At 38.5% G+C, this 16,979-nt stretch overlaps 1 protein-coding gene across 1 annotated transcript; it reads left to right on the top strand.

Annotated features, from left to right (window-relative positions):
• The first annotated feature begins 2,566 nt into the window (after positions 1–2,566).
• Positions 2,567–16,657, top strand: Smp_029740 (hypothetical protein). The gene is made up of 4 exons (XM_018799512.1): positions 2,567–2,586; positions 4,268–4,588; positions 13,635–13,744; positions 16,223–16,657. The coding sequence occupies exons 2-4, from the start codon at positions 4,323–4,325 to the stop codon at positions 16,330–16,332; spliced, it is 486 nt and encodes a 161-aa protein (XP_018651293.1). The 5' UTR covers positions 2,567–2,586; positions 4,268–4,322; the 3' UTR covers positions 16,333–16,657.
• The last annotated feature ends 322 nt before the right edge of the window (positions 16,658–16,979 follow it).

Here is a 16,979-nt window from a genome sequence, read left to right as displayed (position 1 = left end):
TGAAAAAGGCTGTTAGAAAAAGGAAGGACGAAAAGCAAAGCAATGTTCATGGAGGAATAATTGAGGTATAACCACTTGGTATATTCCTTTGTCATTATGTTACTTATTAGGCAAGAGCATTATAATAGGTTAACGAAAATAAGTGTCAACATGGTATGAGTGGATAAGGGGCTATATAAGTGAAGGCGGTTCATAAAGAAGCTTGAAAGTATGGGATTATGTGTAGTTATAAAACATAGTGCTGAAAACAGTAGCTCGTAACCTCTGTTATAGCTATTTACGCTGGTTTGAGCATGAAGGGCGTTTGCTGCACGTAAACGAAAGTAGTTACGACAGGCTTCAGTACCAGATAAAGCTCATCGATAAGTTTGTCTCCAATCCGAAAAGCTTATTCCATCATGCAGCCTCTCGTGGACAAGCCAAAACTGGAGTTTCCCAACTGCCAGGTCCGAATGGCCCGAGCAATAACGACGGTGACGCCGCCAACCTTTTGGATAAACAACACTTTCGTGCATTCCAACCGACCCACATCAACTATACTGATAAAAGCTTCATCTTCAATTGCGCAGGACTTTCCGAAGTGAACCTCAGCGCCGACTTTGGTGTTCCGAAAACTGCAGCACATAAGAAAAGACACCTCTCCTACTTCGGATATGGTTCATTCTGCTATACTGAGGAAAGCAACTTCAATCCCGAGAACACTGTTTAGCGTGATGTTCTAACACTCGCCAAGTCGTGGCGAACTACCGGAAAGTCGGAAGCCGGCTCACATCACACCAATTTCAAAGGAGGTCGACGCAGCGAACATTCAAGTTACCGACCGGTCGCTCTTCTCTCTATACCCTAAAAAATTATAGAGTTCCTGATATGCGATGGTACACATGGAAATTTATTTCTCATAAACTTCTTTTCACCCCAACAACACGGTTTCAGAAAATGTCACTTTTGTGTAACCAACCGGTTGGCTGCAGTGGACAGATAGACAACCATCCTTGATCATAAGGAGAAGGTTGACATCATTCACCTTGATCTCTCAAAGGCTTTTGATATGGTCAACCTTTTATGTCTTAAAAATAAGCTCAAACGATTTGGTATCAAACTACCTCTAATTGACTGGCCCACTTCATATCTAAATGATCGACATTTTAAGGTCAGGGTACACTACACTTTCTCTCAGTGTATGGAATGTCGTATTTGGGCTCCCCAGGATTCAGTACTAGGACCTCTTCTCTTCTTCATTCATATAAACGATCTTCCACAACAAGTATCGTCTAATTTATTGCTTTTTGCTGACGATGTCTAACTTTGGCGAGAGAGATACGTAACCAAAGCGATATACTAGCAATTCAGGAGGATCTAACTCGACTTCAAATATGGGAAGACGACAACGGACATACCTTCAGCACTTCAAAGTGCAAAGTAGTCCATCTGAGGCATTGTAGCTGTAAATAATTCCCCAAAATCAATAGATCATTAAGTGTTCGACATTGGAGGCTGACCAAATTGTTTTAAGTGGAATTGTTTAACTGAAGGCTTTCGGTCATGCATCCGCACTAGACCACGTTACGATCCAGCGTGGGACACAGCTCCTACGTTCGCTAGCCAGATCACAGTAAACGCTTCTCGATATATTGATAACGTATCAAATATATCTTTCCTACCTCTTCTCATCTGACTTCTGATTTCAACTGGTTGGGGAACGCTTCGAACATAGGTGTTACTGGTTTAGAGTTACAAAACTAGAAAACTAGTCGTACCTTCAGTATGTTGCAGACTATAGTTACAACTTAGGAAACTCCTCTCTAGAATAATCCCAAGTCGAAAAATATTTAGGTGTGTTGGTACCCTACGCCTTGAAGTCTAACGCTAAATGTGACGAAAACACCTTTTTAAGCAGACCTTGCACTGGTAAAATTGAAGAGCATTTTTGGCCAGTTTGACGGAAGAACTTTCCAATTCAGAGTACGGAGAGATAGTATATCTTCTTTCACCCCAAAAGGATAAGAACACTGTGGAACGTATCCAACGTCGAGCCACGAAATCAGTTCAAGGACTCAAATTCAAACCTTATGAAGAGCACCTCCAATCACTTAACCTCTATCCATTAGAGTACAGAAATCTTGGAGTTGGCTTTCTAATTGCCTACAGTGCCTTATATACTTTTGAACATTCCCTTAAACATCTACTAAATCTTAGTCACAATACTAACCAAAGGATTACACCCAGAGACCTAACATAGTAGAACGGACTGTAGACACAACTTCTACTCATTGAGAGTCACAAATGCTGGAATTCACTGCCGACTGAGCTGGTCCAAATGACTTCTTAGAATTCCTTTGAGAGGAAACTTGACCTATTCTTAAGGACTAAGGATAACATCTTATTAGGATATACCGATTTCTTTTTTTCTTTATTATCGTTGATATAACTGGGTCCCTGCCTGGAAGTATTGTTGATCCACTGCTACTAGAAACGGAAGCCCGTTGAGTGAAAGTTCCTTTTGTTCCATCTACAACCAACTGAACAATTCTAAAGGAACATATCAAGTTGGAACTTCTCAAATTTTACTAGCGCCAATTGTGATTTGTAGGTCAGGGGTTTTCGGTGACTTTGGTAACTTGCGGTTCAAATTTCTTGTCTTTTATGCTAAAAAAAAAGGTCAGGAAACTACTAGTGACTTCAATTCTTATCCAAGTTGAGTGGCCTCAAAAGTCCGTGTTATATGTTTGACATTTTGAAATCAATACGTGTAAAATATCACACTGTTATGCGTTTCCTACTATAAACTACACTTGACAGCCCTGACAATGTACGCGAACTCGAACACTTATTTTGACGTGTTGATCACGTATTTCATTTTCCGCAATAACAGTCGGTGACTGCAGCCACTATTGATGCACAGTTCACCAACTTACTTTATGTACATTCTTATTTTAGGGGAAAGAGAAATATTTAATTGAATTTTTATCATCAAAAGGCTTAGGTATTTCGACGATCAGCGCTCTCTTAGTCTTTGTCAGCAGCCTATCCTTGCCGTTTTCTGATGTTTTTAGTAGTTTCATAAACTAGTAGCTTTAAACAATTGAATGCCAAGAAAGGAAATCATTATGTAGTTCCTCTTCAAAACACCAGTTATATTGGCTTCCCATCTTATGGAACGAACTTAATCTTCTGGCGTAGTGTTAAAGAACGATAGTCAAAAAGATAATTGGTATTAGTAATAAATCCTAATCACACTACCTGAATGTTACAAAATTCTGTGTTCATTTTAGAATAAGAGTAAATCGGCGTGATTATAATTTATGGACGACTTTTGAATGAATCCTGTGTGACCTCGAGAAATATTAGACAATCAGTAAACAGTCAGTATAGAGCAAAATATATATTATGCAAAACCAAAGAATTTAAGTGGATACACTTCTTTTATATGATCCAAAGACTTGCCAAGGTTAGAGAGAGGTTCAAAGGTTCTAAAATCGTAATGCATAAGGTGAAGGAACTCACTAATATAGCTACTTAATAATTGGTCCCAGGAGGTCGCGAGAACTCTCAGCCTCGACCACATAGCTTCAATATTGTTTGTGTGTTCACCGGTTGTGTAAGTTTGTGATTTTTATTCCGCATATATCTTCAAAATACTCATACCGCTGAACAACCGAAGCTCACGTAACATCTGCGATTATTGCAGCTTATGTTACTGGTGCTTTTATTATACAGTTCACGGTAATTATTATAATATACCTTAGTCTCAATCTGGATCGAGAGAAAAAGATTCCTATTCTAGAAAACGTCTTCCTTCATTGTTACATCGGAGGACAACATCACGGTAGCCTGCGCAAGGTCTAAAAGTCGTTTGATTACCGAAATTACAAACAAAGGAATTGCTTAGTGGTTCTGTTTATTGTAAACGCCTAATTGTCAAGTCTTCTCTAAAATCCTCTGTGAACCGATTGTACATAAGCACCAGGTACTGAAATCGACGCTGTGACCCTGAAATCCCTCAAATGCTTCTGATTGGCTTGATATCACCATGAAATCAACGTTTATTTACCGTCTTGCTGCCTATATTTCTTAGGAATAATATTCACTCCACTTGGTATTTGCTCATTTCTCAGTGAACATTCTGTTATCGTGGAGAAAAAATAACGACGTGATCATTATTAGTAAAATATCAGTTTTAATGTTATCAAGTCTGTGTTAAGTATCGTTTGTTTTGTTCAAAATTCAGTATGTACATAATAACTACGTTATGTGTACTTCTTTGTAGATAACCAGTGCTAAGCAGGGTTTGAGTTTATCTTGAGTTAATCAGCATAAACAGAATGAATTTCAAATGGCACAGTATTACAAGATTGCCTAATATGTTAAATGGCCGATTAATTACTCTACCTAAATATAACATAAAAATGTGTTCTGGATATTCATTTTTTTCGACCCAATCATCGTTTGGTCAGAATAATGTTATAGATGACATACAACTACGATCTACAAACCGAGCATCTACCACAGAAACAGATGATGTTCGCAGAGCTCGTTTATTATATCAAAGTAGAAAGCGTGGGAATTTGGAAAATGGAATTCTGTTAAGGTATTCTGATCATATTCATATATATTTCTATAAGTTTTCAGTTTACTCATAGTCTTGTGTTGTTATTTTATAAGGAATTCAGTTATTGAAAGTTAGATGCCAAAATATTAGTCCACCAATGTTTTTTTATCTTTCCAGAGCTAATATTTTTAATATGTTCATGGTTGACCATTCTCTTTGTTAAACAAAGACATTCGTTGTTCGTCAGCAATTATTGGGCAACAAAATATCTTTCGGGCGATAAAACCGCTCACTTAACTCAGTTGGCTTGTTTTACCTACGGAATCATACAAAACGTCGATTGGAAAATGATATTCAGTCAATCCGCAAACAATTATGGTTATTGATCATCGCTCTGAGCTTAAAAAACATTTACTTGTAGTATATCTGTTGAAAGCATAACTTCGATCATCAAATGTTGCATTGTAAATCAGTTGTTGCTGTCAAATAGTACCTGAAGGTCAGCAAATAGTTGAATCAAAGTATTCGACCGACTCATCAGATCTATACCCACTCTGTCATGCTGAATCTACTGAGCCGGAGAAAATGCATTTTTAATAAGGTAGTTTGAAAAAAGCCTGGTTGCAATAATGGTGTTTGTGGAGGGATTAACGTTGGTCTCGTTTCTATGTGATAGATCTTTAAGTTGAGGGAACATACAAATGAGTCAGTCAGTCGGTCAGTTACAACGTAGAACTTCGTACGTACGTACATCAGTTCGAGTTGCCATACCACATTAGCACAGAGATTAAGTTGTCGATTCAAATCCCATATTGGTAGAAGTAGTAAGAGTATAAGTATTATGTGAAAGATAAGGGTTTGAAGATGTTATTGAAGGAGTATAATACAATGAAATAAATTTGGAAAGCGAAAAAGGATAGGGACATGAAGAATTCAGAAGATTAGAATTTGGTAGAACACAAAGAGTGGATGCACCTTCGCCATTGCAAACGATTTTGAGCCATGTCATTCAAGGTCTCTAACCATCGATCGCTATCTTCTCGCGAATCCCAACCAGGTAGTCTACACCTACCAACACGGCCCAGTCCACTTGTCAGCGACTTCATGGATTTATGCCATGTTTTGGTCTGGCTTTCTTCCAACCTGCTCCTACACCATAAAGCATTGCACGTCGGGGCAGTCGGTGGTTGGGCATACGTAACACATGTCCCAGCCATCTCAACTGATGAAGTTTCACTACTTCATCAATCGATTTGCCATCCTTACCTAGTACCCGTTTCCTAACATCTGCATTACTTACCCGGTGGTCCCAGGATATACGAGCAATGCGTCGAAGACACCTATGATCGAATACTAGTAGCCTACGAATATCCTCTACTCTTATCGGCCATGTTTCACTGCCGTAAAGTAGGACGGAACAAACTGCTGCACAGTAAACCCGTCCTTTTGTTGCTAGATGGATATCTCGCCTACGCCATAAATGGCGCAAGTTGGCGAAAGCTAGACGAGCCTTCTGTATCCGTGTTGATATTTCGTCACACACCAGACCACAAGGGCTGATGAGACTTCCAAGATAAGTGAAGTAGTCTACACGCTCAACTACTTCACTCCCTATCATTAGTTCAAGTGTCGATGCAACCCAATCCTGAAGTAACATTTTGCATTTCAAAGGGAAGAATCGCATCCCGAACATGCCTGCATTGTTGCTTATAGTGGTCAGAAGACTCTGCATTTTGTCAGCGTCTTCACCGAATAAAACTATGTCGTCGGCGTATTCTAAGTCAACAAGTGAATCTCCCGGTAAAAGTTCAACTCCAGGAGATTGAGATGATGAAAGTGATATCTCTAAAAGCATGTCAACGACAAAGTTAAACAAGAATGGGGAGACTGGACAGCCCTGACGAACACCACTTGAGGTAACCAATTCTGATGACGGTTCGCCATAGGCTCTAACTCGACCAGTTGTGTTCGAGTAGAGAGCCTTTATGAGGTTAATGTACTTCTTTGGTACTCCTTTCACTGACAAACACTCCCATAGAACCTCATGATCAACGGAGTCAAATACCGCCTTAAGGTCAAGAAATACTACTATTGTGGGACGTCTGAATGTATGTCTATGTTCTAGGATCTGACGTAGAGTGAATATCTGGTCTATGCAACCACGTCCAGGTCGGAAACCAGCCTGGTTTTCTCTAGTCTGCTCTTCACGAGCTTTGGTTAGGCGTCCAAGTATTATTGAAGCTAATATTTTAGACACTATATTAGTCAAACTGATTCCTCTGTGATTGTCACAGGAGGACTTTTGTCCCTTCTTATAGACTGGCACAATCAGTGATTGGGACCAGTCAGATGGAATTACGTCCAGTTCCCAGATTCTACCTAAGACCTCAGTCAATCTCGTTGCTAGTACTGGACCTTCATTCTTAAAAATCTCAGGAGTAAACCTGTCAGGGCCTGTTGCTCTCCCTCGCTTTAGATTTCCTATAGCTTTATCAACCTCGAAGAGAGTTGGAGGACTTACATCAATTTTCCATTCAGGACGACTGGGGATCGTGGGTAACTGAAGTGTGGCTGAAAGCCAATTGAACTGATCCCTAAAGTGTTCTGCTCATCGATCCAATCTCCTGGATTGAGAATGAATGACATGTCCATCTTTGTCTGAGATAGTTTCGCTAATAGTTGGGTTCCTAATGCCGGTTTCTTTAATAAGTCTGAATAGTTGTCTGCTGTTACCTATCGCCGCTGCCTTTTCCATCTCTCTTGCTTTCGCTACCCACCACTGTTCACGATCATTGCGTAGGCTTCTTATTAGCCTTCGCTTAAGCTGACTCCGCTCTTCGTTATGTTCAGAGCCAGGTGGGATGAGTTTTCGAGCATCTATCAGTGCAGTAGATGCTGCCGAGATTCATTGTTTCTCCCTGACCTTATGGCTTACCTTACTAGCGGATATCACTGCTGTTTCCACAGCTTTACGGATGTCATTCCACGCTGCTTCGGGGTGGGCACAACTTACATGTCTGTCTAACTGTTTTTCCAGTTGTTCCTGAAATATATTCTTAGCTTGCTTATCATTAAGTAGAACCCTTAGAGGCTTCCCTGCAGTGTCTTTCCTACGTCCAGTAAGACGCAGACAGATACGTGCTCGCACTAGAGCATGATCTGAGTCTAAACATGTGCTCCAGAATGAGCGACAGTCTTCTATCGAGCCCCTCCATCGGTGGCTGATAGCGATGTGATCTAATTGGGTCCAACGTTGGGACGAATTCGGGGTTCGCCATGTCAAAAGATGTTTTTCCTTATGCTTAAAGTTAGTATTTGCAAGAAATAGGCGGTTATCTGAGCACAGCTGCAACAGACGGTCGCCATTATCTGTTCTTTTAGCCACGACACCATAAGATCCACCCAGGTATCTTTCCCTTTCACTTAGTTTACCTACTTGAGCATTAAAGTCACCAGCCACTATTACTACATCAGAACGCCTAGCTTTTCGGAGAAGGTCAGAAAGTTTCCTGTAGAACTCATCTTTTATATCGTCTGAGCTGCAGTCAGTGGGAGAGTAGGCAGAGACGACGAAGAGGCAACGACGAGTTTCCCTATCTTTCCGAGTCCTTACTGATCCGTTTAGTCGGACAGCGCATAGACGACTGTCTACTGGGATCCAGTCTAAAAGAGCAAGTTCTGCCCTAGGACTTAATGCTATACCTACTCCAGCGAGGCCACGGGAAGCAGCATCAAGGCTTCCAGATACACGAAGCGTGTATCGAGATGGTTCTTTATTTTGATTAGGTGAGGTCAAATGAATGACACTACTCGGATCTTGTATGCGCGTTTCGGAGACGCAGCACACATCGATGGTGTAAGATTCTAGAGTCCTAGCTAAGGAAGCCTGTTGTCCTATTTGGCACAATGTTCGGACATTAAAAGTTCCTATATGTAGTTTAGAGCGTGGTTTCAGGAGACCAGGAATAACGTTCCGTGTACTTGAATCGTTTGCCCTAGCAATGCGAGGTGATGAAAGGACGTGGGAAGGGTTAGTCGTGGAGATAAAAGAGTTATTAGGAGGTGTAGCAAGGATTTGAAAGTGACCCACTTGGTCTCGTGTGCTGTTACGGGTTTGAGGGCTAATATCACTTCTCGGCTGCCCACATCGTGGAAGGGTATTTCTTGAGGGACCTGAAAAAGAAGTCGGATTAGTGTTGGTCTTAACGACCTGGGAGCGTGACCGCAGTGCCCAAGGGACAACTGCTTGAGGCCGGTCACGCACGGCCTTTTTGTGGGGGATTTTTGACGTGTTAGCTCCGTTCTTCAAATGACCTTACCGCCGGAGACGGAAATCCGTGAGATAAGGCGAGGTGTTCATTTTTAGGGTCGACCTTTTCTAACCCCACCCCTCTTTATGGGAAGGCAGCAGCGCTGTCATGCTGGTTGTCTGAAGGAAACACCTTACTGCCGTCACACCTCTGTACAGTCGGCAGTACGACTTCGCCTTCGGACCTTGGGATTGCTGCTTTTAGTCTTACCGCTCTTCAACCGACCTGTCTGGCATGGTAGGACCTCGAGGAACGATTGTTCCAGCCAGCATAGCTCGATTGCTTCATCACGATAGGCAAGCCCAACCACCACGTCAAGGTAGCAGCAACGGTCGGGACATACAAATGAAGGGTGTTTATTATTAGTTCAGTGCTTGCATTATATTTCTGTCAAGTGTAAAACATTTAACATTACTAAGATTACCCCTTCTCCTACCGTGAATCTGTTAAACACCGTTTTGACTCAATTTTTAACGACTGACTCACTAATTTTGGACTCAACTCAGTTATCGTGGTTCAGGTAAACAGTACTTTATTTTGTTTGCATACTATACTTCCCTATAGCGTCTCAACCGGACCAGTAAATTTATGTTGAGCTGCATGCATATACAATTTGTTACAATCATGTAGTATCAAATGTGTTTTAAGTAAAAGAGTTAAGTGCATCATGGTCTTTTGGTGTGTAGTTTGACTATACAATGAAGGCAAATAAATGGACATAAACAATCAGCCAAGATCATTGTATTTTTTGTTAGCAGACTGGTCAATCGGATTAGTGAATGGAGTAATAGTGAACGAGAACTCAGGTGAAAGAAAACCGATTCATTACTTAATGCAAAATCACAGTGACTTGATAAAATCTGAAAATCATACATTAAATACATCATTTGCATATCTTATCTGCGTCGTCGTTTACATCCTCCACTATCCCTCTAATTCTGTTATTTCGATCGCTCCCCAAATTCATTTCTGTTCTCTTCGTTTCAATCTTCTGCTGCCAGGCATTTCACTTCCGACTGTTGCTACATACTACTTATATCTGTCAGCATAGCTAGCATACATAACAGTACGAGTAGATCAGTATAATTATTAGCTGTAATTAAAACACTAGCCAGTACTTAGCTTTTACACTTTTGTGATTTGGCCTGCAAGTCTCTGTGTTTCTAGTTTTGTTATAACTATAAAACCAACATGTTCTTGCATTGTTCTGAGACCTGTGTACTCAAGCGGTTACTATGGATGTAGTAGTATTGTCTAGTTCGACTACTAACTAGTTCTCTCAGTGTCTGTGGGACTGATGACCTATTTTACGATTGACCACTGAACAACAACTGAGGCTTTAATACTTATTGGTTGTCGAAATATTGCCAACATAGTGTTTGATTAGAGGACTAAACTGACAAGCAGATAAAATCCCTGTTGTGTAGCCGTTCAGTTATACGACCCAACTCATACAATTATATAGAGTAATTTCCTGACCACATTAACATAAATAGGTAAGTACAATCTACCCATAGTTACTTCGTAGGCCGAAGAGAAATTAAGTAACTGATCTGTAATTAGTTAACAGAAAGTTGAGATTTTTAAAAATACAACGTTAATTTATGCAAGGCTTTCTGTTTGCACACACAATCTCTTATTGTTATCATTCACACTACGTAATCTAGCATTATAATCCGCACTTAGTCAGTTGGTAATCAGTGTCCATAAGTACGGTATGTACTTTGCACCTTCGAAGTGCAAAGTACTTCTACAAGACTGGCAGGATCCTAATCCTGTACTCACCCTGGGTGGTGAGCAGATTGAAGTAGTAGAGAAGTTCGTGTATCTAGGTAGCTGCATAAGTGCTGGTGGTGACGTGAGTGATGAGATCGATTCATGTATAGTGAAAGCCAAAGCGGCTTATGCCAATCTAGGCCATCTTTGACGCCTTTGCGATGTTAATCTGACTGTAAAAGGTTGGATGTACAACGAGTCGGTGAGAGCGGTTTTGCTCTATGCTTGTGAAACCTGACCTCCGAGTTGAGGATTTTAGACGACTCTCTGTTTTTGAACATCGCTGTCTCCGAAGGATTGCTGACATCCAGTGGTATTACCATGTTAGTAATGCAGAGGTTCGGCTTCATGTGTTCGGGCACAGAGACAATAATCCAATTGGTGTCACTGTCTTGAAACATCGACTTTGGTGACTTGGACATGCTCTACGAGTGTCGTCCCAGAGAATTCCACGTCGCGCATTATTTACCGACGCTGGGACTGGTTGGAAAAAGCGGAGAGGTGGTCAGTGTATGACATGGTGTCGTGATATGAAAGAAAGCTGCAAAGGTCTGGCTTCTGTTGGTCCTTCAGTACTTCCTGGCTGGGGTCCGAAAAATGGTGTGACACAGTGGGTAGAGACGTTATCAGATATGGCTCAGAATAGAAGCCAGTGACAATCCTGCTGTAACCTTCTTTTACTTTCTTCATAAAAAGTGGTTGTAACTTCCTTAACTGAAAGGATTCTTTCGGTTGTACCTTTCCGTTCCCCCCATTATTATTATTACTATTACACTTCAATACACTAGTCTGTGTCGTATGTTTCTTTTTTTCCTCTCTCTAATACGCACGTTACACACTTTCTCTCTTCCCATTCTCATGTTTATTGTGTGGCGCATATATATCTGGTGTCCCCTTGTACCAATATTTATGTGTTCAAGTAAATCAATAAAATCTTTCATATTTATTCCTTGATCATATGTCCCAATGGAACTGATACTTTAACAAAATTCATATATATATATGATTGTACAACTTGATTATAAAGTTATTGAAAAGAGATCCTTTCTCTGAACTTCGTGTTTTTAATGTTCTGATCGGAATTATATGTCAATAATTTAAGCACCAAACAAAAGGTTATAATTAAGAAAATATTGAGATACAATAATCCAAATATCTAATAATTTTACAATAAAAATATAGACAATAATTCTTTATAAGATAGCTCCACAAGTTACAATTTTATCAATATTCACCTTGTTAGAAGAACCCTATGCAATAAATCGTATTCAGTCAAATTTACATCGAAAAAACTGCCTATTTGAAAATGTGTTAAGGATGTGAAATTCAATCTTCATCTTGGTAAATTGGCTAAAGTTAACTTTCAATACAATTTTGCTGCATTACTTTTATTTGCGAAGTCTGTTTATTTACTTGTAGTACATTTATTCAGTTAATATGAAAGTAGTTATTTTGATGTTGCCTATAAATTCACCGTATTTTTGTGCTTAAGCAACTACTGTTTAGTTTATAAATTTTGTAATTAATAACCACTGAGTTTAATCGATATATAATGAAATTAACTTGAATGTGAATTAATTCTTCTGTGGTCTTGACCAATACATCTTCTTTACAAAGCTTTTATCTGTTTGGTCGCTCAGCGTATTGTCGTTTAAGTGTTGTGCACCAGTCATCCAGTCTTTCTATTTTTCTCATTACGTATTAGAAGAGTCTCCTAACTGTTTATAACTGTTCAATTAACAACACAATCTTAGTTGTTTGAAATGTGGTAGGTGATAATTACAGTCAGAAATTTCGCTAAAACAAAACGGATTTTTTCATTGATCTTGAAAATTTTAAGTGGTGGACATAGATGATTGATCAAAATGCAGTCGAATCCTAATATTTTATTATCAAAATACATTGATTGTCTCGATCATTACAGTTCAATTTTCGTAAAATATCTAGAGAATCCTACTTTATATGCAACTAAACATGGTTCAACACAGATCATTGTTTCACTTGATCGCATTTATTTAAGTCTTACATTTAGTAACGTAAAGCGGTGATTTACCATTCAGAACACTCGGATTTCAACAGGCATATTGTAAATTCCACCTGTTCCATTTACCTTGGTTATTTGAAAAACCAGACAGTATCACTACCCTTTAGAAAAAATGCGACTCAACCTGACCATATAAACTTGTACATGGCAAGTGAAGTTTAATAAATATTTTATGCCATAAATATATTGAGTTTTTCTACGTTTAAATGAGCTATTCTCATAATTTAATCAATACAGTGTACAGTATGTCTAGTTCACTCATACTTTTGTCGATTTTAAATTTTATTTCATGTATAAGTGACTTACATATTTCACAAGATTCTCTAATGGTGTTGTCGTAACTTATACGTTCTGAAATCTTTAAATGGTGACAGAAAAGTACATAATGCTATTATTGTGTTCTAAATTCCTTAAAAGCTGTATGTTTCATGTGTTTACTTCACCTCGTTATTGTCTTAGTTTTTGAGCAGTGACTTGACAGTTAAGCATCTGCTTTCATCCGATAGGCTTCGAGTTTGAAGTTCACTCTGTATACTTCAGTTTAGCTAACGTTTGGTCCCTTTTAGTACCACTGGTACTTATATTTCCACAGTTTGAACTTTCCTGCTTTTAAAAAATGCAATAAAAGGTAACTATGAATGATTAGTGTAATAACCTTTTTTAAAATAATTAGTCCCTTTGATAAATTTTGGTGAAACATCGGCAATATCTTAATTACCATAGCCACTGCCCAATTCATTACAAACGTGGTTTAATAAAGGGCTTATTCAATAGAATCAATCGTATTTGTACTAGTGATACTAGATTATCATAGACTAAAATAAATCGCAAATATTATATAGAGAGATTAGCAATGTGTTATCATTAGATATATGTACTAATTATTAGTTTTTAATCTGGCTTGGCTTTTTCATGATTTGTGATCTAATCTTTTTTTTCGGTAATTTCTATATAGTACATTTGCTGCTAAATACCTGAATTCAATGACTCATGAACAACTTATTGCGTATGATAGTTTAATCAACTTACCAGACAATGAATGGGACATTTACTATTGGATTACAAGTAAATTTGTTTTTTTTTGAAATTCTTTTTGTCATAGATTTAATTTCTTATGTAAGAAAATTTTTCTGGTTGACGTTTTTCTACTAGTCAAGGTTTCTTTTGTACATGCTGGTATTCCTAACCTCATGCCCAACCTACCTCTTTTACTCGGACTTGAGATCGGCAGTAACCCTAAAAGGGCTCCAAGCAGAATTTTATGCAAAACGAGACGACAAATAGTCTTAGTTTTACTTGATCTAGTTACTAGCATTTTTCATAGCATTTAAGCAACAAAATACGTTCAAAGCGTCAATGGGACTTATTATCCCTCTTCTTAAACCTGAATCTACTTCTGTTAGAAGGTAAGCCAGAAATGTGACTGATAGGGTAAGATTTAGCGTTTATTACCTGATTAGTAAATTCCAGCAGACACTGATAGTGTTTGTTTATTTCATTGATCATTATATTCAGTGGTCAGTTGTATTGGAAATAATCTGTTAGGCATCAACCATAACTTCTATCGTGCTTGGAATCATTCCAAAAGTTGTTGGTTGAGAATAATTGAACTTTAAAAGTTACGATTAGTGCGCTATTAGATTTTCGTTGAAAAAGACTTTATCAGTATATTTTCTATTGTCTCCAAGTAAGGAGTTTTAAGTAATATCCATTGTCTGTTGTCATATACCTCTGTCTCAGAATGATGATCAAATATTTCCGTCTCTAATGAATGGTTCCAGGACATATATATTAAAGGTATAACGTTAGTCAATAAACACAGATGGGCCTTCTTGTCCATTAGGCTATCATTTTTACAAAGAACATACATACGTCCTGTGTGCACATTGTTTATAAGTTTTATGAGGCACTCATATCCCAATAGACTATCTGATACGTCTCGTCGATTGAACGCTATATTCGTTTCCTAAGCTATTCTGGTAACCCACAGGCTAGAACTACTCAGCGACTTGAACACCAGAGAGAAGACACGAGTATGAGAGAAAAACTTTACTCCAAGGTTCAATCCTGTACAGAAAATCATGGGTATTTATAGATGTTAGCGTATGTTGAATCAACATCATATTTCAGCCAATCCATTAACGACATATTATGCTACCGACCAATAGTAGCACGCCACGTTGGAACTCTAGAATGTTCCATCGTACTCTGATTGGCTGGGGCTCTTCGGCTCCTTATTGGGCCTCTGGAGGCTCCGTCGAAGTTCTCCGGAAGCCGACTCAACACTATCATCCTTAATTCTTACTCACCATATCAGTGATATTGACCCAAGTTGACTAACACTTCTTGTCAGAAATAATTCTCATAAATATTTTCTGCTGGGAAATATTTAGAATCACATGCACTTATTCATTCTTTGTTAGACTCAGGCGTTATTGTTAAATGCCTCCAACTGTATTTCCAAACATTGGTTATATAGTCAGTGAAAATCGTACTTCATTTATTTAAAATGGATGGATCGTAGCCAGGAGTAGAATCCAAGATGCGCGATTCATTCCATTTAGTTCTCGTACCTGCATCCGAATATTTATGTTCACATTGGGACTCGAACCCGGCACTTTTCGCTTTAAACAGCAACGTGTTATCCACTGGGCTACTCATTCCAGAGACCGACTAACTTGTTCAAGACGTATGATGTTTATATCACTATTAGCAATGGTTTATAATTACAGCGCTGTTGGTATTCAAGACTGCATATAATAATAATGTGCATCTTATTTAGTTAAAATCCTCCTTTCTACAGTTGATTTTGATATTTACGAGATATCATTAACTTTCTCTTTTTCTCATCCATACATTAAATGTAAACATTATTTATTTATTTGAACACATGAGTATTGGTACAAGGGGGCACTAGATATATATGCGCCACACAAAAAATTGTCATTTCATTTAATTGTGTGAGGGCTATGATACTGCCCACGTGCCCAATCAGAAGCAGGTGGTTTTCTTAGGGGGCCACACCCCGAGCCTTTGACCTAAAGATCTGATCCACAAGGCAGTGGGGCATCGTGAGGAAATGCAGTCCCATGGTAGCCGGTGACCGATGATTGGTTCATACGCCATTTGTTCCCTTAGGATACTGGAGCCCATGTGCCCCATTGGTTTGTAATCAGGGTTTTCCAACTCCCCTAAGTGAACTCGCCGTGTTCACCAACCCGGTTAAAGCTCCAGGCATTCGCTTTTCGTCCTCTCAATTTCGTAAACAACAGTAATGCCACTAGAAGGCAGTGAGTAGGATTTCCGTATCAGTGGTAGAAGCTATATACGCGTGGCCATGTGAGAGCATTTCGAGAGGTAGAGCGGACTCTCCCCACTATCGGCCGTACCAGGGCATTTGGAGGCCAAATGTAAACAACCGTTTTTAATTTATCTGTAATATGTATTAGTAATTGAATTAAATTTATATAATATTTCAGAACTGTTACATTTCTTTTCTAAGTTTTCACTTACCCTGTTTTCTTTAAATTTGTTATTTTAAAGAGGCAAAAGAAGCCCCGGAATATTTTCAAACAGATATATTACAACTTCTTCAAGAACATTGTCAAAACAATAAAAATGAACTACGAAATGAACAGCCTAGTTTGTATTAATTATGCTTTTTGCAAAAAAAAAAGAAACAGTTGAATAGTTCTATTTTGTTTCTGTTTTTTTTCCACTAGAAAATTTCCTCTCTTTTTTTCGTCTTACACTCTCTTAGTTCAGTAATAATGTTTTAATAATCTATAATTATTACCTAGTCCAAATTGGGCCTAGTTCTTTTTATTTTACAGATGTTTGTATGAAATGAATGCACTTCTAACTTCGTTTTCTTTTCTTATGTATATAAGTGTCATTGGATTCTTTCTACATTGCAAAATCAATTTATAATATTTCCTATGGGTTAATGATTACTAATAAAACCTTCTTTAAACATCGAAAAAGTTTTACAGTATGTTTTCTCGAAATATATCCATTAAGGCGAAAGGTGATTAAAGAAATGTTGTGTAGCCGTTACGAACCAGTAATTCTAGCCACTTCTCAAAAAAATTCAATATAGCTTAAAGTATACGTCAAGTATCCGTGCTGTTTTTTACGGGGTAATAAAATCATTGGTTACCATTACCTATATATTCTATTTGTTGGCTAGTCAAGACAATACACGTAACTCCCAGTAACATTTATGAATGTTCATATTTATATCGTTTTCCTTGCTTCTCACTGTGACCTATTTGATTCCTTTGTGTTACGTTACGTGAAG

Source organism: Schistosoma mansoni, chromosome 3, assembly GCF_000237925.1.
Source record: "Schistosoma mansoni strain Puerto Rico chromosome 3, complete genome".
NCBI classification, from domain to species: domain Eukaryota; kingdom Metazoa; phylum Platyhelminthes; class Trematoda; order Strigeidida; family Schistosomatidae; genus Schistosoma; species Schistosoma mansoni.
The sequence above is the reverse complement of the archived record's forward strand: the minus strand, read 5'-3'. Positions and strand labels throughout refer to the sequence as shown.

Coding starts and splice junctions, on each gene's coding strand:
- Smp_029740 (XM_018799512.1), top strand. CDS start 4,323: ATGAATTTCAAATGGCACAGTATTACAAGATTGCCTAATATGTTAAAT. Junction 4,589..13,634: donor GAAAATGGAATTCTGTTAAG/GTATTCTGATCA, acceptor ATTTCTATATAG/TACATTTGCTGCTAAATACC. Junction 13,745..16,222: donor CATTTACTATTGGATTACAA/GTAAATTTGTTT, acceptor GTTATTTTAAAG/AGGCAAAAGAAGCCCCGGAA.